This window comes from Dipodomys spectabilis, unplaced genomic scaffold (assembly GCF_019054845.1).
Source record: "Dipodomys spectabilis isolate Male_0828 unplaced genomic scaffold, ASM1905484v1 ptg000190l, whole genome shotgun sequence".
Classification (NCBI taxonomy): domain Eukaryota; kingdom Metazoa; phylum Chordata; class Mammalia; order Rodentia; family Heteromyidae; genus Dipodomys; species Dipodomys spectabilis.
In genome coordinates, this window is record NW_024870867.1 from 1265218 (window position 1) to 1291055 (window position 25838).

A 25838-nucleotide genomic window follows, 5' to 3' on the forward strand; every position below is an offset into this window, starting at 1 on the left:
TACTAAATCTTAATAGCCTAAGATGGAATGATTAAAAATTAAATAACACTTTGAAATGATTTTTTTTTGTTGTTGTTGGTCATGGGGCCTAAATTCTGGTCCTGGATGCTGTCTCTCAGCTCTTAAGCTCAAGGCTAGTGCTCTACCACTTGAGCCACAGCTCCACTTCTATTATGTGGTGCTGAGGAATTGAACCTAGGGCCTCATGCATGAAAGGCAAGCGCTCTACCACTGAACCACCTTCCCAGCCCCTGAAATTATATATACGGTCAAGTGCTCTGCCACTTGAACCATATCCTCAGACCTTTTGCATTTAGTTTGATTTTTCAAATAGGGTTTCAAAATTTTGCCAGACCAGCCTTCAACCATGATCTTCCTACCCCTGACTTCAGAGTAGTTGAACTTACAGACATACATATGATATTAAACAAAAATTATAGTTTTAAAAATAATTAAAACACAAAATGTACAAAAGTTAATAGGTCCCACTTTTCCTTGTATGAGAAGAATTTGCATATTAAAGTTGTGGTAGAATTTCTGAAAATAAGAATGATGAATAGAAGGAGAAAACATGATAAAGTACCTTTTATGAATGTATGGAAATGTCATCATGAAAGCCTCTTTAATGATTGATATATGCTCACAATATACAAAAAGTAGATAAAATTCAGTAACAGTAAAGATCTAGGGAAAAATAAACAGATGCATTCTTACTGGTGGAGGATGTAAGCAGTGGTTTACTTCCTTTACTCTGTGTCCTAATAAAGTGGATGTGAGTATCAGCAAGGAAAATGACATTCAAGTGGTACAGTGGAAATGGGGGCAAGCAGGGGGCACGGCCCCGTAGATGACAGAGGGTTTGCCCCAAGAATACCAGGGATCAATTACCAATACTTGGGTAGCAAGACTACTAGGCTTGGAAGGAATTGGTAGGGCTTTAGGGTCTGTTGAAGATACTGAACACTGAGTAAGCAAGCTCAGGGTCTAAAGGTAAGAAAGAAATAATATGCCTGATTTAATGCTTTACTGAAGGAAGTTACCTTGCCTTAATTATTACCATGATGATGAGTCTGCATATTTTGCCTATAGTCGTCTCACTATTAAGCTTACGAAAAGTTCATGACTTCTTTCCTATGTTCGTGGAAGGAATTTTCCAGAGTTATTTCTACCCCCCCCCCCCCCCCGGGCCTTACGTTCTTGTTTGTCTGTTTTGCTCAAAGCTGATGTTCTACCACTTGAGCCACACTTCCACTTCTGGCTTTTTGGTGGTTAATTAGAGATAAGACTCTCATGGACTTTCCTACTGGATCTGGCTTCAAACCATTCTCCTCAGATCTCAATCTTTGATTAGATAGGAGTGCTGGTGTGAGCCACCAATACCCAGCTATTCCTCCCCCACTTAAAAGTAGACAAAAGTACCAGTGATTTGTACTTTAGCATAATTGGCATTACTTTTCATCAATATTTCACAGGTAATAACTAATACATAGGTAGTAATATTTCAAAGAAGTTATAGAACACAACCTAGAGAATGTCAAATAAATATGTAATTGACAATGCAAAAGGAAGTAGCCCTCAGAAGTTTAGTTGTACTGAATCAAGAAACAGAATGATTAGATCTTTGGAGGTTGTGGAAGTATATCTTCCCTGATACATTCAAATTCTCTGCTTTGAGAATATAATGAATAAAGATAACTCAAAATAACGTTTCCATGTATTTATATATAAAAATATGTGAATGAATTGCTAGCCAAACTACATTATGTTCAGTGAAGGAAGATTTAGTAGAAAGCGTTTTTCAAAATGTTATACTACCCCAAGAAGTATTTAACAAATTCATAAATTCAAAATGAACTTAGTATTGGCAATCAAAATATGTGTGAGGCACAGTTCTATGTATCTTCTGAGGCAGAATTCTATATATAACCAGAATCATAGTTCATGACCTTTGTAAACTTAGAGATACAAGCAACAAAATATATAAAACATGCAATATATTCAGAGCTTTGATAAAGCTGCAGGATCCTGGGACAAAGCCAGCAAGTTGCTTGGGTATGGAAAACGGTGGAACAATAGTGGGGCAATGCTCAGAGAAGATTTTATGGTCAACAAGCAGCAGAGGCTGACACTCAAGGGGTGATTGAGGCTACTCCACACAAGAAGAGGTGAACATTGGATGAAAAACACAAGTAGATGAAAGAAAAGTAAGAGCAGAAGTTGGGAAAAAAAAGTGGAAAACTTGGACTCATCTTAAAGTAATGAGAAGATTTTACGTGGAAAGTTTCTGGGTGAAATAGTTTTTGTAGTTGAAATATGCAAGATGGATTTAGCCAGAGTAGAATTGGAGTTAGGAAAGTAGTTGTGTGTGTGTGTGTGTGTGTGTGTGTGTGTGTGTGTGTGTGCATATGCTTGTATTGGGGCTTGAACTCAGAGTCTTGGTGCTATCCTTTAGCTTTTCTGTTCAAAGTTGGCACTCTACCACTTGGGCCACAACACCAACTCTACCTTTTTGTTGGTTAATTGGAGATAATGGACTTTCCTGCTCAGACTGGCCTTGAACCACAATGCTCAGGTCTCAGCCTCCTTAGTAGTTAGGATTATTGGTCGGAGCCACTGGTACCAGGCGTGAGGCAGCTTTTGTAGAAGTGAGAGTGAAACATAATGGATCAAGCCTAGGGTAGTTGCAATGGGAAAGCAAAAGACATGACAAAAGATTGCAGTAATGGGTGATATCATTAAGTAGATATTATTCATTGGATTTGGGGCTATAAAAAGTGGATAGCTTAGGAAACACTGGGTGTGAAATGAGTCTAACAATGCTACAGAGGGAAGAAGCAGATTTGGCATGTAAAAATAGGTTATTATTTGAATGAGAGCAGGGAACAAGCCAGATGATAAATCTTCTATGGTTATATTGGATTCGAGATCCATGAAGCTTTGTGTAGTCATTTATTATTTAACAAACTTTACTGAGCACCCATCAGCTGAGGAAATAGGGGAAAGTGGGTGCTGGGTATGCAGACACAAGTTAAATGTGACGTAGTCTATGTCCTCCCTTGTCACTCTATTCTCTACCCCATATCCCTGCAAGCTGCTCTCTTTCTCATTAGATGAACACATGGATAACAACCAGGATGTTCCATGCGCTCAGGAGAAAGAATTGGAAAGGGAAAAGTTAGAGAGGGAAACATAGACTCTAGAGTTCAGCCTCAACATAAGCTTTTCCAGAACCATTTTAATATACATTTCTCTAGACATAACACTCTCTTAAAAATACCTATTAAAATGTTGTTGCATGGCTAAACTTATGTTTTTATTAACTCAGTAACTGTTGCAAAACTGTGAATAAAGAACAATTCAACTACTTTCTATTGACTGTACAATTGGATGAGTCTTACATTCTTCAGTCGCCTCCTTTTGCACTTAAAATCAAATTCACATGCGTTGTCAGCAATTTCTGTTTTATTTTAAAATAAATATCTATATTAAATTGTAAATATTTAACATATACCTTGTATTTATTCTTTAAGTTTTTAATTTTAAACTATTTTTAAATCCTTGTATAAAGGGATTTCAATTCAATGTCCCAGTTTATGAGTAAAATGCATCTAAATCAATGTTGTCCCTTTCATCATTTTCTCCCCTCTCTCCCAATCTGCCTTTGATTTTTGTACATGATCTGTGCCCCATCCACCATGTCTACGTTATGTGTTACTCACTTCCCATAATGACAAGATTCACGTGCACTGTCCTTTCTGTTCTGTGACACACTGAGCTTTTGACTGTCTCCTTAAAAAAAGCCTCTTAGAGTCACTTATCTAAAGTAATATCCTTCATTCTCAATCTAGTTCCTCTTCATCCTGTCCCCTGATATTTGCTGTAATGCTCACAATTTTCAGTTACGTTTATCACATATGTTTGCTTATTATTCATTTAGTCACCTGTATCAAAATATAAGGTCTTACCTCTCATTTTCATGCTTCAATCCCCAATATCAAGAGTAGTACATAGTTTGTTTTTGAAATGTGAAAAGATATCCATTGTATGAATGAAAAATTTTATAGGGGATAATCTTTAAAATGAATAATATCTAATTATGGAGAAAATCAACAGGGATTTTTATCCTATGGAGGAGGTACCAAATATTATATTGACAGAAGAATCAATGAGCAAGTAATAAAATTAGGGTGGCATATGCCTGAAAGACTTGTAAATAATTTTCATATAAGGCCTTGTTGAATAAACAAGAGACTTAATAGTGTGCTTAGTCACAGAGTCTATAACTGACCTATGGCATTCACATATTCAAAAGTTAAACCACAATCAAGAACATAGAAGATATATGGGTGCTAGTGGCTCTTGCCTATAATCCTAGCTACTCAGGAGGCTGAGATTTGAGGATCGTGGTTCAAAGCCAGCCTGGGTGGGAATGTTTGTGAGAATCTTATCTCCAATAAACCACCAGAAAAACAAAGTGTTTCTGTGGCTCAAGTGGTAGAATCCTAGCCTTGAAGTGAAGAGGTAAGGGACAGTGTCCAGGCCTCAAGACTGACCAAAAAAAAATAAATAGAGAGAGAAAGAAAAAAAACAGAATATCTAACATGTAAATGCAGTGGCTTTAACACACAAATAAGGGAAGAAATAAAAGTCTGGAAAAAGTCAAGGCAAAGGATTAGATAATACAGTCACTTAGTTGTAGGGATGTTTGACATTTGGAAAGCAAAAGCTACATGACCTACTATCCAACGACTGCACTCACCGTGCATGGTGTCTGCATCCATGGCTCACCATCGATCTGCATGGGCAGGGACTTGCTCGTCCTACGGGAAAACAGTTCACATTAGCTCAAATACAAACCATGTAATCTACCAGACTTACATACAAAAAGAGGACATCAGGCAAAACAAATGTGTGGTTTTGCTAAGCTCACTGTTAATGAATATCCTGAAAGGTAACTTGGTCACAAGAAATGCTAACAAAAATTCAGAAAACCAAAAAAAACATGTCAGGCTTTATATTCCAGGCTTTATATTCTAGAATTCCTACAGCCGAAGGATACCCTTGTATGCTTATTGTGTTACAAACTTGGAGACAAAAGCTGGGCACCCATGAGAACCCTGGCCAGAAGTAAAAACTTAGTATTGATACACACACTCACAAAACAAATCCGAATTAAAGAAGCCAATGTTTCAGATTTCCAGGACCCAATACTTTACAATAAGTAACATCTATTATGTGTGCCCTACAGTATGTAGTTTCACTTCAGATTCAGCATGGACTTTTAAATTTCTTCCTTACAGTTAAACTATTGGGGGGAGGGAGGGAAATATATGGAAAGTTTCAAATATAATATATGAAAAGATTTACAAATAAACTATTGGGGGGGGGGAGGGAAATATATGGAAAGTTTCAAATATAATGTACGAAAAGATTTACCAAACAATAATTCAAACAATTCACCAAAACATTATGCTGTACTTTAGTTCATGTGAGAAATTAAGTTCATTGCATCAATAAATTTTACTTTAGAGAATTTGTCCATTATATACTTTGGCGCTTCAGGAGACAAAATGACTGAATAAAGATAGAAGGGATTAATATGCATGGTAGCTTTGGTGTATCACCATAGCTGTGGTAGTCAACAAGAGAGAATCATACTCCACACAGCCTGATGGAGAAATGTCTAACCAATACTTGGTATTGCCATGTCCATGGTTTTGGAATCTATAAACATTGATTATTGGTTATATGAAGCAAAAATAAGACAAGTGTCCCTATCAGAGTTCTACAGTGTTTAAAGTAGTTTGTAGGTAAGTCAGAGTATTGCTCCCTACTCCTTGTCAAAAACAGAGAAAGAACTACCTGACGACTACAGAAGAACACTGAGCCAGCCTCCGGCCAGCACTTTTCAGTCCTGTGTAGATTTGACCCATCTCCATGGCTCCTTCCAAACCAACCACTTCCAGAAGCTGGTCACTCAAGTCTGAAAGAAAACAGATGCTGGGTCAGTTACAGTGATGTGCATATGCCCTCATGTGATTGCCGTCTGATATTACAGAAATAATGAAAGCCTCATCATAAGCAAAGCCTCTGTCTCTTTGTTTTTCCTCCCCCAAGCTTAGGGTTTAAACTCAGTGTCTCATGCTCGCTCAGCTTGCTCACAACTGGTGATCTACCACTTCATCTGTGTCACCAGCCTGGCTTTTTGCTGATTAATTGGAGATTAGTCAGTCAATTAATTAGTTGGAGATTAAAGTCTGAGTCTCACAGATAATTTTATGGTCTGACTTTGAATCTGGTTCCAAATCTCAGCTTTCTGAGTAGCTAGGATTACAGAAATGAGCCACCAATACCTGGCTTAGAAAACTTCTGTCTTGAAAGCTGAAAGTAATGTAAAGATGGCATACCCCTGTAGCTTCCATTTTAACTAAACCTATGCTACTCTGGAAAATGATTTGCTGTCAGCTTATTCTAAAACAAGTGGGAAGAACAAATTCTGAGCCAATAATGCCAAAAAACATACCAATAGCTTTTTAACATCAACACACTTAAACGTTATTCCACATGTATATATGGAACATTTATACATCCCACATCAGACATTTGGCAGCAAATACACATCTCATCACTATAGATAACCGTCTGAGGAGACACTGTCAAACAGGATTTTGTGAAGTTACCCGAGAATGAGAAAGCTTGGAGATCACAGAGTTGACGCTTCTTATTCTATATGTTAGATAAACAATCAAGTGGCTTATCCATAATCAGAGAAAACTTTGTATAGAAGTTTAAAAGACAATAATTGTTTCTTGAAATGCTTTCCTGATATTAATTAATAATTTTCTTGCTGGGCGCTGGTGGCTGGTGCCTGTAATCTTACTATTCAGGAGGCTGAAATCTGAGGCCCTTGGTTAGAAGCCAGTCAAGGCAGGAGAGTTCATGAGACTCTTACCTTCAATTAATCACATAAAGCCAGAAATGGAGATGTGGCTCAAGTGGTAGAGTGCCAGCCTTGAGCACAAATGCCCAGAGTTCAAGCTCCAGGACTGACAAAAAAAAAAGAAGGAAAGAAAAGAAATATATTTCTAACATAGTAACATTTAGGAATGAGTTAGAAAATTAACACCATACAATTAGCAGTAGTAATAATAAAAGATTCTAGAAAGGGGCCAGTGAAATGGACATCATTTGTTAAGAGTTTATTAAGTACTTGTCACAGGGTTAATTATTTCCTACTTATTAGTTCCTCTCACCCCAAGATCAAACTAAGAAAGACAGGATTATCCCTAATTGCAAATTAGTGACTTCTTTTTTATGTTCACATACCAAACAAGTGATAGCTTCAGAATTTGAACCTGACCATCGTCCAACATGATGCTGTTAGCCTTCCATTACCCAGTGGGATTTTAAAAAGATATACTAAAACTTAAAGAGATGTTTTTACATAGAGATAGAAGTTGGATTGTGCGAGTTTCAAGATCCCTTTCCAATCTAAAGTTTTTTTTACTCAGTCAGCAGAGGTTGAACTGGCATTAGTACTAACAACCCCAGAGAACCTTGTCTCAAGACACAGTGAAGACCTGCTTGCTCACAAACTTGATTCAGAATCCTGACATCATGATTTGAAGGCTGAAATCTGAGTGATCACACAGAATACCTTTGTCTTTTATATATCTATATACTTCCAGTGTTCTTTCAAATGTAAATAAGATCTGGTTGATTTTTTTTAATGTTTTTAGTGATACTGAGATTTGAACTCCAGTCATGATTAAACTATATGGTAGAAGCACATTCTAAAACCTCAAAACTCATAGATCATAACCACTGGAAATATTTACTATAAACACAAAACCAGAATGCATATGGAATGTCTGAACAGGCCTTCAGAGACTTAAGTGAATGATAGAAAACATGATTGAAAAAAATTTTTTTAGCTATAGCAGCAGCATGAGGTTGATCCAACTAAACATCTTTCAGTTACAAGATCAAATGTCACCAAGTGGTAGCTTAGAGCATACACCTTGGTACACTAGCCCTTATTAAGACTTATTTTACATGAAGCTTATTCTGTGTTTCTACTTTAAATTTATGTTGCCAAGAACAGATGGACATGGAATAGAAACATATTCTTTCAGCTGTAGCCGGCACTAAAATGTGCTTGGCTCTGCAGCCTGGGTGTTAATATACTCATTTCTTAGGTATATGTCAACCAGAAAACGACATTGTGACAAGTACTAAATCCCCAGATGTGTGCCTGGTAATACTTATAAAACAACATCCACACCAGCACAACTACAGAATTGAAGTACACATATGCTGTTGTGGGGTTTGTACTGCCAGATTTCTAAATAGGTGAGATTTCAATGTAGTTTTTGTTATGGTCTGAGGCTGGTTGCTGGGATCTGTTTTGTAAGAAATGAAACACTTTCTCTGAACAGAGTTAATCTGTGAGCCCTAACTTCTCCATGATTCACAGGAATTTGTCTACACCCACACCATATTGCTACTGTCTACCACCCTCCTTCTGACTATTTTTTCTTTCTTTCTTTTAATTGATCTTTGTTTTTCTCCCTTTAAAAATAACCTAAAAATCAAGTCAATTATTAATAATCAAAAAAGAGCATGTGTCTTGTGAGTTTAGAAGACCTAGACCTTCAAACTTTTGTTTTCTTGCTGAGACAAATAAAAGTTTTGGAATGATGGAAAGTTTACAAATACTGAAAAAGGTAAATACCAGTCCAGTGTATAGAAGGAAATAAAAGCAAAACAAAACCCAAAGCTCTAAATTTGTGCTGTGCAAATTTGTTCCTGTAGCATATAAACAACCAATGCCTCCTTTGTCCTATTTTTTGCAACCTTGATTGATTTCAGACAAAGAATTTCTATTTGTAGCACTATCTATGTTTCTACCTATCATGTGTGTGTGTGTGTGTGTGTGTGTGTGTGTGTTCATACAGGAGCCTGAACTCATTATTGGGCATTGTCCCTTAGGTTTTTTACTCAAGGCTGGCATTCTATCACTTGAGCCACACCTTCACTTAACACATTTTTGGTGGTTAATGGGATGTAAGGGGTCTCACAGACATTTCTGTCCAGGCTGGCTTCAAATCATGACCCTTAGATATCAACTTCCCAAGTAAGCTAAACATGAACCATTGTACCTGGCTTATCTATATATTTCTGAACTCTTGTTTTTGAATATAGTATTCTCTGAAAATATCAAAGACTTCTTTATTTCACATTTTAGCTAAATTTTTGCTTAAGTGCATCTTTCCTAGCAATATCTTAACCAAATATATTTATACACTTTATCAATTTGTGACATGCCTGTTGGTAATATACTTAAGAACAGGAGTAACGAGCAGGCATCAGTGGTTTCAGTCTATAATCCTTGCTACTAGAAGGCTGAGACTTGGAGGATGGAGGTTCATAGTGAGCCTGGGCTCAAAAGTCTGTGAAACTCTACCTTCAATTAACCTATAAAATGCAAGAGTCAAAATGTAGCCTTAGTGGTTGTAAGTGAGCAAATGGAACAAGAGTATGAGGCCTGAGTTCAATCCCTGGTATTGGTGCATGTACACACACACACACACACACACACACACACACACACACACACACACAAAGAATAGCAAACTATAGCTCTATGGACCAAATATACACTGCTGTGTATTTTGTGTAGCTTATGAACTGAGAAGGCTTTTTTATTTTTATTTTTGTCAGTCATGGGGCTTGAACTCTGGGCCTGGGTGCTGTCTCTGAGCTTTTCAGCTCAAAGAGAGCACTCTACTACTTGTGCCACAGTACCACTTCCGCTTTTCTGACGGTTAATTGGCGATAAGAATCTTATGGACTTTGCTGCCCGGGATGGCTTTGAACTGAGATCTTCAGATCTCAGCCTCACCAGTAGGTAGGATTATAGGCGTGAGCCACCAGCACCAGGCTGGGAAGACTTTTTATAAACTTAATGAGTAAAAAAAAAATATAAGTATTATGACATGAAAATTACCTGAAATTCAAATTAAATCTAAACTGATACACAGAAAACATTCATTTATAAAAGTTTAGTCTATGTGTGCTTTGGCATTATGGTGGCAGAATGGAGGACTTGTGATCTCAATCATATGTTTCTCAAACTCCACTGTCTTGTTTTAGATACAACAAACAAGCAAACAAAAAACTAGGCTTTATTGGCTCTTGCCTGTAATCCAAGCTACTCAGGAACTTGAAATCCTCAGTTCATGGTTTCAGGCCAGCCCAGGCAGACAAACCCAGGAGACTCTTATCTCTAATTAATCAATAAAAAGTTGAAAGTGGAAGTATGGCTCAAATGGTAGAGTGCTAGCCAATGGAAAAATAGCTGAATGGGAGCATGATTCTTGGAGTTTAAGCTGTAGGCACACACACACACACACACACACACACACACACACACACACACACACAGACTTTATTTTAATTGTGCTGTGGTAAGTGTTCAATGGCATCACAATGTCCAAGTTCTCATTTCACAATGCTTGTGTCCATGTGATAGAGCAGTTGTTTTCAGCCATCACACAGTCAAGTCAAGACCTCCCACCATCCATTCGTTAAAACGGTGAAGTTTCCAAATGACTTCACTTCAAAATGATTAAGAATGGTTTAAATTCTGGGCTGGGAAGATGGCTCAGTGGTAGAGCGCTTGCCTTGCATGCATGAGGCCCTGGGTTTGATTCCTCAGCACCACATAAGCAAAAAGAAAAAAAAAAACCGGAAGTGGCGCTGTGGCTCAAGTGGTAGAGCACTAGCCTTGAGCTGAAGAGCTGAGGGGTAGCGACCAGGCCCAGAGTTCAGGCCCACAACCGAACCCCTCCCCTATAAAAAAAGAATAGTTTAAATTCAATCTTTGATCCTTGTTACATTCACATTGAATTTCTTAAGCATGAGGAAGCGCAGTAGAGATAAGGAAGTGAGTTTCAGTGAGACCTGAGGTCTGGATGTGAGACAGCTCTATCTTCCAGAGTCATCTGTGATGCATTGAGAAGTCCTGTCCACATGATATAATGGTGTGTGTGTGTGTGTGTGTGTGTGTGTGTGTGTGTGTGTGTGTGTGTGTGTATTCTAAGGCACACCTCATTTAGGTCAATTGAACGAGAAAAGAACAGGCACCAAAAGGGGCTAACGTCCTTTCAAAAGCCTCCATGGGAGTAATAGAGAGAAGAGAAAATTTCAAGCTAGGTATTTTTGTGTCTAAATAAAAATCTGCCAGAAGATGCTTCCAAAGGGGAGAAAAATTGAGTCGTCAATGTTGGGTCATATAAGAATAGGACTTTATATGATAGTGCCAATAAATCTAAATAGGAGGAAACACAGCTTCATTATTGCTAATGTGATTGAAACTAAGTGTTATCCTCAAATATAAATTCAATCAAAGTACAAGCAATACCTAGGATTGATACTGATACCTAGGATTGACTTTTTGGATTTTGCATTGGATTCAGCAAAAAATAGCACTTTTCACTATTTTTCCATCTTAAAATATCTTCATTAATTGCTACATTATAATGATTAAAATTTTATTTTATTTAAATTTAAGAATTTTTATTTTATGTAGTATTTAACATGTTATATATGCTTATTGTTATTTACTTATTTATCTTTTTGTTGGTCATGGGCCTGAACTCTGGGCCTGAGAATTGTCCCTCAGCTCTTCAGCTCAAGGCTAGCACTCTACCACTTGAGCCACAGTGCCACTTCTGCTTTTTCTGTTTATGTGGTACTGAGGAATTGAACCCAGGGTTTCAAGCATATAAGGCAATCACTGTACCACTGAGCCACCTTCCCCTCCCTGCTTATTGTTATTTTGAAATTTTAATAGTTACTGGTTCTTACTTTTCTTTTTTGGAGGGGGTCTGGTCCTGGGGCCTGAACTCTGGGCCTGGGCTCTGTCCCTCATCTCTTCAGCTCAAGGCTAGAGCTCTACCACTTGAGCCACAGCACCACTTCCGGCTTTTTTCTTTTTTCTTTATGTGGTACTGAGGAATTGAACCCAGGGCCTCATGCATGCAAGGCAAGTGCTCTACCATTGAGCTATCTTCCCAGCCCCAATACTTACTGGTTCTTAAATATATTTTTAAATTTTATTAATAAGGAAATACATATATCAGTCTCTATATCTGTATCAGTAGTACCTATTGATTTTATTAGAATGGCTAAAGGAACATTTAACTAAGATGGTGAAGAGCCCTTCTTTAGAGTATAATTTGCAGTTGATTTTTTAAATTTGTTGTTGTTCTTATTTGGCAGGGCTGGGATTGCAAACAAAGGCCTGATGTTAGGAAAGTGCTCTGCCATGAACCACTCTACTAACCCTGCCTTTGATTTTGCAAATCTTTTTGGTGCCACATTATTTTGTTACACAGGGAATCAGGGTTAGGAATGTAGGATTGGAAAGTCAGGGGCACAGACAAATTAGAAAACCTAGGAGCAGCCCAGCTAATAAGTGGGTAATATTTATTCATAGCTTAGTCTCTTCATTTTGACAGTTTTGCCCTGATAACATGTCTCATTATGTAATTGTTTCAGACTGCCATATGTGAGGGAACAGAAGAAGATGCGTTGCAAACACAGACTGAGTGTGGGTTGTAGCATTTCATGGAAGAGTGTGTCCCCAGGCAGGGAGGGAGAGCTGGAGAGGAGCAGGACAAATCCTTTCTGTATAGTGTCCAGCAATTTGCTGTCCCTCCATAGGAGAACATGTGGAGACTATCTTCCACTCAACAGAGCATTCTGTAAACAATGTAAGTTTGTAGCTGCATCCTCATTTATTAAAATCTTCTTGGCCATGATAATAACAGGCTAGCTATGGACTTGTACCTTGCTAGGGAATAATTTGACATATGTCTTCTGATCCAGAATAAACGTTGTGTGTGCTGTTGGAGATTAAACTAGAGCCTGGTGCATGTGTGGCAAGTGCTGTAATCTTTGAGTGATGTCCCCAAACCTTTTTGTTTAATTTTTTTTTTTTTTTTTTAGTTTTGCCTGGGCTGGTCTTGAACTTAAGATCCTTCTACCTCTACCTCCATGTCCCATCATGGCCATCTCACTGAATATACAAACATAAAATCAGGCTTTGTAACTCCTTAAGGAACATGCCATGCAAAAGAAAAGGAATAAAAAGGATTAATGCATATTTTTCATGCTTACTAAGGGTTTTATAGGTACTTTCTTGTTTAAGACAACTTCAGTCATCTCAGGCTAACATTATTCTCATTGAATTATTGAGGAACTTATAATTGAAAATGCTTTCATATATAATTGAAATTCAACTAGATATGATTGACACCAAATTCCATGTTATTGCACATACTGACAATAAAAACTATAATCTATCTACCTATCTCTATTTATAAGTATCCACCTTCAATTAATGCTGCTAAAAATACTGTCACTAATTGTTTCAGATGTGAAAAGAAACTTTACAATACTATTCCTATTTATAATGACTACTCCAGGTCATATATAAATCATCCTCTGGTGAAATGCCATAAGAAGGCTCAAAGAATAGAAATACTATTTGGAAAGACTTCTACACAAAATGGCTAAAATGTTTAAACCCAAAATATAAAGGGCTAACTAATGTTATTTTGAAAATCAACTTGCATGGAATATCCTATTTCATATTGAAATCTGAAAAAATGAATGGTTAAGTTGTGTGTGTGTGTGTGTGTGTGTGTGTGTGTGTGTGTAATGTTGTGTAATCTCATGTCTGATTTTCAAAAAAGATTTTAAAAGAAAGGATTTGATCATATCTTTGAAAGCCATCTGGTTTTTTTGAAAATAGTCAGCCAGAGCTGGCTATGACTTTTTTTTTGTTGTTTTCATTCTAAAATCCTGAACTTCCCTAAATGTATACAAAATGAAGACCAGAAATCACAGTACAGCATATTGCCAACAACCTCTCCTTTGCGATGAGAACAGATCGGAACCTGAAAATCACTTTGTTATAAGTGTGGTTGAAAAGCTGACCCTCACCACGGATCATAAAACCAAAAGGCATCATTCACAAGGCCCAGAGAGAACCAGCGGAAAGATTTCTCACACACCCCTGCCCCCTCTTCAATGCTGAGTCGGGTAGAGCATATTTGAAAGACATAAACCTAAGAGAAGAAATTCTGAGCAGAAGCAAATGGCAAATTTGAACACTGCTGCTTCTAGGTCCTTGAGTCAACGTACTGTCTCCAGGCTTTGTGGAGGCACTGAAGGCCCTCACTTGTTTTCTGTGTGAATGAGCCGTTAGTGTGTGTGGGAATGTTTTCCCTGCACATTGCCTCCTCTGCCCTCTTCTATAAACCCAGCTACTTCTCATGTCTCCTCCTATTAGTGCCATCACTGAACAAAAAAAGTGCTCATGAATGAGAGCTGATGTCAGCAAACTGTGAATAGCTCCTGGGAGGGAGGGGATCTGAACCCTAATACTGATGCCAGTGGTTGTTGAAGTGATCAAGGAGAGAATAACCCTTCCTCTCCTTAGAATCAAGTAGTTCCAGCAAATCCAACTTACAATCTAACAGTAAAGGATAGTGCCAATAATCCTTTTACTCCATTTCCAGAATCACAGAAAAAATTGTTGAAATGTAGACTAAAATGAACTATTTTTTTGTATTTTTGTCATTCCTTTAGTTTAGTTCCAATGGGATATGAAAAAATGAAAACACCATATTCTTGAATTCATGAACTGAATACTAAAAATTAAAAATGATGAGGAATGGTGTCTTATGCTAGATATTTCCCTGTATGACTGAGCTGTGTTGATATTCTATCTATTTTACTGGTATAGAAATATTACACACCAAGTATGAAATTGAAAGACTCTATGATACTTCAGATTAGTATACAAAGAAACATTGTTGGTGAGAAGTAAATCTTACTCTCCTAGCAGTTTTTCTTCAGAGAAAAGTGCTCATGACTAAGTAGAATGAAATTCCCACAGTCTTCATTTGGAACTCTTGGTGTTGGCAAAATAAAGGGTCATGGACTAAAGTCTGGTGTCTTGCCAAAGCAGCCTTGAAAACCTGTGCAATCAAGGCTTTGCCCAATGGATTTGTAGTAGTTTCAGTTGTGAAAGTTTGTGTGCAAGCAGAGTGTTGTTATTGTAGGAGTGAGACGGGAGCTGGTATAGGCTCAAACACCAAGTTCACTTCATATGATCAATCTTTCAAAATTTAAAGGTCAGCAGTTCTTTACTCATTAATGCCGCTAGGTAAGAATTATTGTGGTCAGAGGTAACAATGCTCGATAGGAAATGTATTCATTATCTTACTCATGTAACTGTAACCACTCTGTATACTATTTTTACAGTAAAAAACATAAAAAAGAATTATTGTGATCAGGTAAGACTCAACTGAATTTGTTTTTTATTGTTTTTCATTTGTTTGAAAGCTTTTAACAGATTGTAGACAGATGGACCCTCTGATCTAATAGGCTGCTTGTTAGCAAGGTAATATAGATTAGAAGATGCCCAAATTCTTCTCTTTCATAGATAGTCTTTTCCCTTTTTCCCTTCTTTCTTGTGCAGTCAAGTAAGTTAATTTCATGGTCTCTGCCTACAGTCAAAGAATTGTACTCATGTTCTGGATTACTATCAATGTTGACATAAATACTTTTATTTAAATAGGATGTGAGAATTAATTCCACTTGTAAATTGTTTTTAAAAAACCCCACAGAATCCTTGGTCATGTCAATTAGAAAGTTAGCAGAAAAATCTGTTTCCCATCTGAAATCACTGAGAAGGAATTGGTACCCTATTGCTGTACAGACTTTCAGTACCCCTAACCTTATGTATGTCAATCACATTCTGTAAGTTTCCAAAGGGATAGACTTTAAAAATAATCTAGAATAAGCTTTTGTACATAGACATGTTGAGAGGATCAGTGGAGCCCAAAAAAGTCTCTGGAAGAAAGTTTACCTTTACATTTTACAAGGCACGTTGCTCTATCCTTGCAAAAACAATTGCACTGAAATATGAACCCAGCTTCTAGAAAATAAACCAATATCCATGGCTATTAATATTGTTAAAAGCAAAACCACAGTACTAAAAGTCTCTTCACCCTGAGCAACACAGAGAAACATAAGATAAATTCAAATGTAAGCATTCAAATTTCTAACACTTTATCTTTCTTTTCCAGGAGTTGCTTTTGGGCTGCATTGTGGGAAACGCAAATCTTTTTTTCTATTAGGAACTTTGCCCAGTGCATCTAATTCTTCTACCTCCTCGTATAAAAGATCTATCTTTTAAAAATACTTTAAAAATACTATGGCATGGATATCGTTGGTGCAAAATAAAATCATTCTATTTAGTCATATTCATTGAAAAGTTACTTGTTTAAAAGGGCTTTGCTGTATTGGTCTTGTAGCCTTCATACAACAGAACAAAAGCACTTCTATGAGAGAAGACTAAACTTGGACAAACCATTAAAAAAAAGAAGCAAAGTTCCTCTCTGTTTTTATCAAATTTGGTTGCTGCAGCTGTTCCCAGTTTCTGTATTTTAAAAATAGCCTTATTCAGTGCCTTGTTGGCTAAAGGCCAGAGTGCCATTAGAACATGCTGTACGGAAAACCTCTATTCAGTTACAGATACAGAAATATATTTAAGATCAGCGGGGGTCATCTGCAGCAAACACTTGTAAAGGAAAATAGAATTTTAATGTGTTTGGACAGATCACCACTTTTATTAGCTAGTTTAAAGCCCTTGTGCAGAACCTTCCTATTATTCTCTTTTAACTCTGAGATAAAAATGGAGAACGAGTATCGATTTCATTGGGAAAATGTTATTAGAATGGTCTGTTTTTCAAACAGGAATTGTATAGCTAAGACACACACTAGAAAGAATACTTTCTAGTGATTTCTTTTTGACCTGCTCTTAGGTATCTATCCCATAAAAGGTTACTGAGAAAATATTATAGGTCATAATTGATCTCTCATAATGCCACCAAGTCTCAATAGACCAATCCAACTCCCCCAAATGAGACTGGACTCATATTGAACTGATAAATTCATCTCTTTGGGCTCAAAGTACATTCAGTTCAGGTCAAAGAATTTAATTATTCAGGAGAGTTTCAGAGCTGATCTCCAAATCTATTCTCCCCATTTTCTTCTAATAAATGAATAAAACTAACATTTAGGACTAAGCAGATTAATACAAGAGTGTCAATTTGAGTTGTAAGTGAAAAGAATCAGCTCTTCATGAGTCATCAATAAAATGAAGGAGTTTTCTGATTCCAGGAAATGACAGTAGCAAGAAAGTATTAGAAAGCAGATCACAGGAACTGAGGCAAGAAGAAAATTTTCATTAGGGAAATGTACACCAGCTGTCAAGGTGTGAAGTGCTCAGAAAGTTACTTTTCTCAAAAGCTAACATGTTAGACTACCACAATTCTGTAGGGGTTGGTTAAAGGCACAAGCCTCTTGGTTTAAAGATGAAAAGACTTTATATTCATATGAACAGTTGAAGCCAAAATGTCAACATTTCTATCACTCTCCTGCCCCCTCCAATTTGAAGCAAGAAGATCCACAAGACACCTAACACACACACACACACACACACACACACACACACACACACACACACACACAGAGTGGCATTTATTATAGAAGAAGTAACCTTAGTTTAGGGCAATCTTTTAAAATAGGCATAAGCCTATCTGACCTTCAACCAGCTGCAACTCTGGTTACAAAATGAAAACGTTAACACTTCCCTATTCGGATGTGAATGGCTAACATGATGGTACTCATTGATAATAAGGGTGAGATAATATTTTACAATCAGTAAGTGCAGCTGGCCAGTCAGAGTGGATATTAGCTATTAAAGAAAAGGGATTTTATTGTTGTATCGTGAAGTCTGGAAGATCATAGCAAGGGACAGGGTAAACTTCTAAGAGCACAGTATATTTGGTCCAAATACTGAGTAACAGATGCAAGTGGAAAGGTACTAAGCTGAAATACATCCCTGAAGTTCAGATTTGAAGTCCTAACTTTTACTTTAGCTACAAGGGTAATCTCAGGCAAGTCATTTCATATTTCTGGGACCAACTTATCTTATCTCCAAAAGAGGAATGGGACTAACTTTACCTTGTGATTAAATCTCTTGTTTCAATCAATCCCACAGTAATTTTCTTGCTTATTCTCTTTCTTTATTCCCTAGACTAAATATACTCTATGCATAAGTGATGCAATTATGAATTCTGTGAATGCTACACTTTTGATGGATCAACATTTCCTTGAGAGTAGTTTGGGAAAGTATTGGAGGTAAACTAATTAAGGGTGGTGTGACTCACATGCAAGACACTGTGACTACAAATATTGAAGTGGCAAAGGGATGCAGAATGAATAGAACAAAAGAACAAAACATTAAAAATGGCATGCTCTCTTAAGTCACACCTCTAGCCCTTAATGAGGACTAGGAGGAGAACACAGTTATACTATCAATGTGTATCCTTTGAAATAAAGAAAAATGAGGGGAGGGGTTGGTTTGAGAAGGATGGGGGAGAATGCAAAGTGGGTGGTATAGATCAAGATGCATTGTAAACTGACTTGTGAAATGGTAGCTACTTTGTACAATTACTTACAGCTAATAAAATACAATTTCAGATAAATGAGATGGTCTAAGAAGTCATTTGGGTTAGATAAATATGAAATGCTATTAAGCTGGATGCCCCACAAAGGATCAAATAATGAACATCCTCCTTATGAAAGCAAAGGGGATACATGAAGTAGGCTAGTCCTCTGCAGGAGATACAGAATGGGATTAGGCTAACTGTGAACCTGGGATCTCCCTATTTGACACAACCTACACGGTTAGGTGCAGACTTGCGTCCTCATGTCTGGCTTATTAGCTGAGATGGCATCTCTCTAACTTTTCACTCTAGCTAGCTGTGAGCTACTATCCTCCTGGACATCTTTATGTCTGAAGTAGTTGAGATAAAAGGCGTGGGTAGCTGTGCCCAGGGTCTGTTACATATATACCAAGATGTGAGTGAAATAAGAGGAAGAAGTATAATTCCTATAAAAACAGAGTATTAATCACCCGTAATATGAAAGTTAATGTAGAGCTGCCAAAGAAGGAGGATATTTAACTCTATAAGAGGTGGTTTGTAGTGAGTAGAGGAAGGATGACCGGCATTTAGGGAAAGACAAGAGGTAGGAATAACGAGTTGTCAATACTCAGAAAAGCTTTACCAAACTTGTCTGGAGGCTTGGACTGTCCCTGTAGTTTCCAAACATTGCTGTGTGGCAGTTAATATTTTTAAGTTAAATATGGAAATCATTAGATTACATATCAAAACTATATTTAAGGAAGTCTTGGAAGATTCTATCTTAGTCCATTTGATCAAGGATAACAAAAATGCCATCAACTGGGCAATTTTGAAGAACACAGATTTATTTCCCACAGCTCTGGAGGTTGATAAGTTCAGCATTAAAGGACTAGTAGTATGTGGTAGGGGTCTGCTTTCTAAACAAGTGTCTTTTTTACTGTAATCCCACAGGGTGGAGTGGGTGAGAGAGATGTCTGGAATCTTTTATAGGGGATGGACCTCATGTCTGATGGCTCTGTCCTCATGACCCAGGGCCCCACTTTCAATACCATCACCCTGTGGGTATGGTACCAACATATGAACATGGAGGTGGGCACAGAATAGACTGCAAAGAAATGAAGAAACAAGGTGGTCAATCAGAGATTGACCTGATGAGAAATGACAAGCAGATAAAGCCAGGCTGGGAACAGAGCTGACAGTGCCATGGGTGCCCAGATTCAAGTTTGTGAGGCACCAAAGAGGGAAAAGCTGGGTGGAAAGTAAGTGGAAAAGGCAAAAACAGGGCACGTGTGGATGTGCTTATACAATGGACTGTGCAGGGCATTCAGATAGAACGCTCCTCTAAGAGGACTGTTTGAAGAATCAACCTGTCTGTGTGGTATTATAATAATAGGGATGTAATATCAATATAGATATGATTTCCAAATTAACATAATCATTAAGGGTGACAATCATGTACTGTGTTGCTCCGGGGCTTGTGTTGTTTTTAGATCCCTAAATGGACAACTTGGCACAGAGTAGACAATCAATAAGCATATGTTGAATTAGTAATAATGCATTGAATTAAGTACACTTGAAGCTTTACTGATAGTCTTTTGTAAGTGTCTCTAAAAGAAAGGTTTGCCTTTAAACTTAGTTTACAATGAATACTAGTTAGGGAAAAATAGCTGAAGATTTAAGAAAAAATTCACTGAGTGGCAAATGTGTTCTTTTTAGTGAAAGGTAAACATTGATAGTGGTAAACATTTTGTGTGGTAATCATTTTTACCTAGCTTTATTTAGTTTCTTCTACTTTTCTATGTTTAATATAAGGGTGCAGTACTTATATAATGCTTAAGCCATTGTTACCTGAATTTTATTTTTAAATTTGTAACCCACTCCTTAATGATACAATTTTGTAAATAGAGAAAAATATCAGAGAAGATTATTTATTCACAGTTTTATAGCACACAAGTCAGGGTTCTTCCTATGATAATAGAAATACTACTTACATCTTAATTATATGGATGGAAAGATTCTTTAGATATTTGCCATTCATTAATAAAATCTTATCAAGAGATCAGGCTCAGGCCTGTAATCTTAGCTTCATAGGAGTTGGAGAATGAGAGGATTGAAGTTCTAGGCCAGCTCTGGCACAGAGATTCTTATCTCAGGGGGAAAATCTAGGCTTGATGATACACACTTGTCACCCTAGTTATGCAAGGAAGTGTGAACAGGAATGTAACAGCCCAGACCAGTCTGAAAAGGACTGTATCTGCTAAATACAAAGTTCTGAGTTCAAACATCAGTACCATAAAAACAATCTTGAAATATGTAGCCATTTTATTTGTTTCTTGTCTCTACTAATTCTTTCTATTTTTGATGCTTTAAGAGTAATGATGACATTATTATTTTTATTGACTAAAGATTAATATCAACTTTCCATATTCTTGGTTATCTTAAATTAGTAGCAAGTTTGAAACAATAAATGAAGCCTCCCCCTCCTCCCCAGATGGCTCACGCCTGTAATCCTAGTTACTCAGGAGGCTGAGATTTGAGGATCGCTGTTCAAAGCCAGCCTGGGCAGGAATGTCTGCGAAACTCTTATCTCCAATAAACCACCAGAAACCCAGAAGTGGCACTGTGGCTCAAATGGTAGAGTGCTAGCCCTGAGCTGAAGAGCTGAGGGACAGTGCCCAGGCTCAGAGTTCAAGACCCACGACTGACAAAAAACAAAAATAAAAAGCTTAAATGACTGAACTGTATACATTTTGCATTTTCAGATATTTCAAAAAATGATGAAATTTTGGTATTGTTTTTACAACCTAGAGGTTCCAGTCATAAAATGCAGTGCATATTCTACATTATTATGAAAATTGAGGGAAGGAGTGGGAAGGGGAGGGGAGGAAGAGAATAATGAAATAGGTGACATTGATCAAGATTCAAAATTCACTGTTTTGTTGAATAGCAACTCCTTTGTACAATTAATTAAAAATAATAAATTTAAAAAAAAAGTTAAAGAAACCCAAAATACCTTAAAGGTTCTTTCTTTGAAGCAGAAATAGCCAGGTACTTATTTGTTGATAAAAGACTCTAATTATACCATCACATGGCCACACGTATTTTATGGATTTGGAGTTCTATTAAATGATTTTTTTTCAGATAAGTCACCATGCAAGAGGCACTTACTTATTACCCGTGTTTTCAGCATATGTTGCAAGTTTATTTTAATGCTGAAGAGGCACATTATGATCACAGCAGAATTTTGCCCAATTTAAACTGTTCCAAGCTATTTTCATACATTCACTCATGTAATACTGTAAGATTTACATTAAAATGAATGCTTGTCTACAATTAAGCGATTCAGTAAAAAAAAAAAAAAGGTGCAAATGTGTGCAACGTGAAAAAAAATCAACAGATGTGCGAATAATCTCTGCTTGGGGGCCAGTATCAAAAAGAACAGCATCCAAAATTCATAAAAGGGTTCCATTCCATCATCTATTATTCTTTCCCGCTAAAGTTTTCCTATACCTAACTTAAAAAGACACACACACAATTGCTGAAATTTTTCTTATGATAATTCGATAAGCCAATAAAAATTTGATATGCAGTAAATAATAGGCAACAAAACCAACAGTACAATAAGAAACATTTTGTTTCTTCTCATTCTCATATTCCTTTATTTGAAAGTATTAAAGTATCATATACATATGTATAAAGTATTAAAGTAGCATATACATATGTATACATATATATATATATATATGTGTGTATAAATATACCTACTTAGATATATCAGAGTAGTTAACATTAAAATGTTTAAATAGAAGCTGGCCAGCTAGAACACAGAAGAGTTTCAGATCATCATAGTCCATGTCTGGAGGCCTATGTATGCATACAGTTGTGCAGTTTTTATATTGCATAACTAGACATCCCCATTGGTACCCTAGTCCAAATGAATCCCACCTTCTCAGACTTTACAGAGCATGTGCTGCACAGTCCTATGTGCAGAGATGCTGGAAACCATCAGGATTCTGTAGGAAATATGAAGAAGTTACTTCGGATGGATAATTGAGTTCAAAGTGCTTTATAATGTTTCAAGTGTATTTCTGTGAAAGTGTCTTGGTGACTATTGGAAGGGTGTGGTTGGGTCTTCATCCAAGTCAATAGGTGTGGGACGGAGAAATACTTGAGTCTGATTGACAGTCTGTAATACTTAGACAATCTGAAGTTTCTTGTCAAATTGCATCCACAAAATTTACTCCTTCTGCTGTGAATCTGACAGTATTTATTGCTTATTGTGGTAACTGAGCTTCTTAGTGTAATCTCTCAGACACAGATGACTGAAATGACAATGACTGACAGTCACAAAAATCACTGGGAAGAATGAATGGATGAGACTGTACTCTAATATTTTAAAATATAATTAACATTTCTGGAAGCTAATAAACTATATTTTATTAAAACACATACTTTAAAGGAGGTAAGCCTATATATGTTTGTTTTTGTTTTTGTTTTGGTTCATTGTGGGGCTTGAACTCAGAGCCTAGTTGTTGTCCCTAAGCTTTTTTCTCTCAAGGTTAGTGCTCTACCACTTTGAGCCACAGCATCATTCAGGTTTTCTGGTTGATAGTTGTAGATAAGAGTCTCATAGACTTTCTTGCCCCTGCTAGCTTTGAACCATAATCCTTACATCTGAGCCTCCAGAATAGGATTATAGGCATGAGCCACTAGTGCTTGGCAAGCACAGTGCTCTGTGAGTATAGTTTGCATTTATCATGTGGAAACTTGTATGCTGAGCTGCCTATGTATGCAGCCCTGTTCAGCTCTCATGGGATGCAAGTTTTCAACTTAATCTGATATATTGTAGCTTTCCTACAAAAGTCTACAAATAGCTTAGATGAATTGAATCTTTTTTTTTTTTTTGGTCACGGGGCTTGAACTCTGGGGCTGGGTGCTGTCCCTCAGCTCTTCAGCTCAAGGCTAGTGCTCTACCACTTGAACCACAACACTACTTCCAGTTTTTTTTCTGCTTATGTGGTGCTGAGGAATTGAACCCAGGGCCTCATGCATGCAAGGCAAGCGCTCTACCTCTGAGCCACCTTCCCAGCCCTGAATTGAATCTTTTAAGCGTGTCTGTATAGATAAATATGATTTTTTAAAATGGTTTATCCTGAGATCCCTGATTAACTCACTGGTGTACTTCAATCCTACTTCAATTTATTAGAATCATATCCACACACCTTTTCCATTGGGGGATATGAAATTGCTGAGAAAATACAGGGCTTACGATTTGGTGAGGAGTTAATATGGACTAAATTGGGTCTCAAAAATCCTCACTGGCTATTTACTCATGAAAAAGAAAAGATTCAAGCTCTTAATAAACTGATTAAGAGGAAGTTTTGACTCGCTATGTGTGTACGTGTATATGTGGGTGTGAGAGTGGGGATATGTGTGTCCACCATTCTGGGGCTTGAATTCAGGGCCTAGTCTCTGTCCTTGGACTTTCTTGCTCAAGGCTAGCAATCTACTGCTTCTGACTAGTTGGTAGTTAACTGGAGATAAACTCAAGGCTAAAAGAGTGAAAAAGTGTAGCAGTGGAACTCATTGGACCATGGTGAAAGTGAACTCTGCAACTTGTGGGTGGAGATGGGAGGTAGGGACTGGGAGAGAGTCAGGGAGCAGAAGACACTGTATGAAATGAAATGTACTTATTACCTGATTCATTTAATTGTAATCTTCCTGTATATCACCTCTATAATAATAATATAGTTAATTTAATAAAAAGAGTCTCACAATTTTTTTCTCCCAGGATGGCTTTGAATAGCAAACCTCAGATCTCAGCCTCCTGAGTAGCTAGGATTACAGGCTTGAGTCACTAACACCCAACACTCAGAAAAAAACAAATACATAATTTGACTAAGATAATTTTTGACATATAACACTAATAATTTAGTAATAATAGTAATAATAATAATTCACATAACATATCCTAGCTATGAAATATTGTTTAAAGAGTTGGTATTACTGACATGAATTAGGCATATGCAATATATCCTTTTAGGGATTATAATCTAACAAAGAGAGGTGATAATACATAGAACCCACATAGGCAAAAACATAATTAAAACACAAATTGAAAATTCTGGCAGAGTTTGTGACAAGGATAGAGAAAGATGTTGGATAATTTGTAGGGAGGACATTGACCGACCTTAAAAGATGATTTCTTCAAAGAAGGCACATGTAAGGCTCAATTTGAAGAATCTGAGACTCACTCCAATGAATAAGCATATGCAAATACACAAGCCTGTAGCTTCAAATGTCCTAGAAGTCATTCAATATGGCTGTTGCAAAAATTGCCAGGAACACGGGGATAAAGGTATTAGAAATACAATAATGCAAGCAACGTGAACATACGATTTTATAAACCACACCTAGGTGTATGGATTTTGGTGAAGGATTGTTGGCCCCTAGTTAAATATCTTACTTGATGTCATCTTGTGGCAATATATTTTTGGTTAAATTTAACTTCATTATTTTTTTTGAGAACCATAAAATGCAAACTTGTCTTCACAGTGAACTAGAATATATCTATTAAAAAGGGTAATACTTCAATATAATATAGCAACCATGTGATTTCTAGTATGATCTTGTATATTTGTATCCTTTTATTTGTTTGTTAAGCCCTGTGGTCTGAACTTTAAACGGTATTATCCATGTAGAATTTATGGCACATGTTCTAGTCCAAATTATGGCCTACTAGCATATTACTTGTGAGACATTGAAAACAGTTCCTATTCTTTGCAAGCACCTATCCTTCCCCCTGTAAAATGAAATAAAATGTCTAGTAAGAGTGTATATTGAACACAAATCAGAGCTGACACAGGACTAACCTTCAGCAGTTACAATCATTAGTGGAACTTGAAAACTATTCCAAGGATGGAACATGAAACTAGTACTCAGGATTCTTGAACTGCTGGTGTGCTCTATTAGAAAACCTTAGAAACCCAAAGAGAACAGAGGCTACTCAAAGATACAGATGTATATTCTATTTAATCTTTGTGTTTGAAGTAAGAGTCAAGAAGGATTAATGGAAGTTCAAGTTCTACTTCAAACAAATCCCCTCTCTTTTATTGGATGTAAGAGATTGTCAAATAGTCTCAGTTTCCTCCTATTTTTGCCTCTCTCTCTTTCTCTTTTTCTGTTAAGCTATGAATTGGTATTTCCTTGTGCCCGTGTGCACACTTATGCTGTATTCACATTTCTGTATTGAATAAAGGCGCTCAA

General features: G+C 37.0%; 1 protein-coding gene across 6 annotated transcripts in view; it reads right to left on the reverse strand.

The window, feature by feature from the left end:
* The window catches only part of Dgkb (diacylglycerol kinase beta), a 547855-nt gene that overhangs the window by 15741 nt on the left and 506276 nt on the right, over positions 1-25838 (reverse strand). For all 6 annotated transcript variants that reach the window (XM_042695805.1, XM_042695804.1, XM_042695803.1 and 3 more), the window contains 2 exons: positions 5863-5983; positions 4760-4820 (listed from right to left, as the gene is read on the reverse strand). In XM_042695805.1, coding sequence (XP_042551739.1) covers positions 4760-4820; positions 5863-5983 — 182 coding nt within the window. The remainder of the gene's footprint in view (positions 1-4759; positions 4821-5862; positions 5984-25838) is intronic.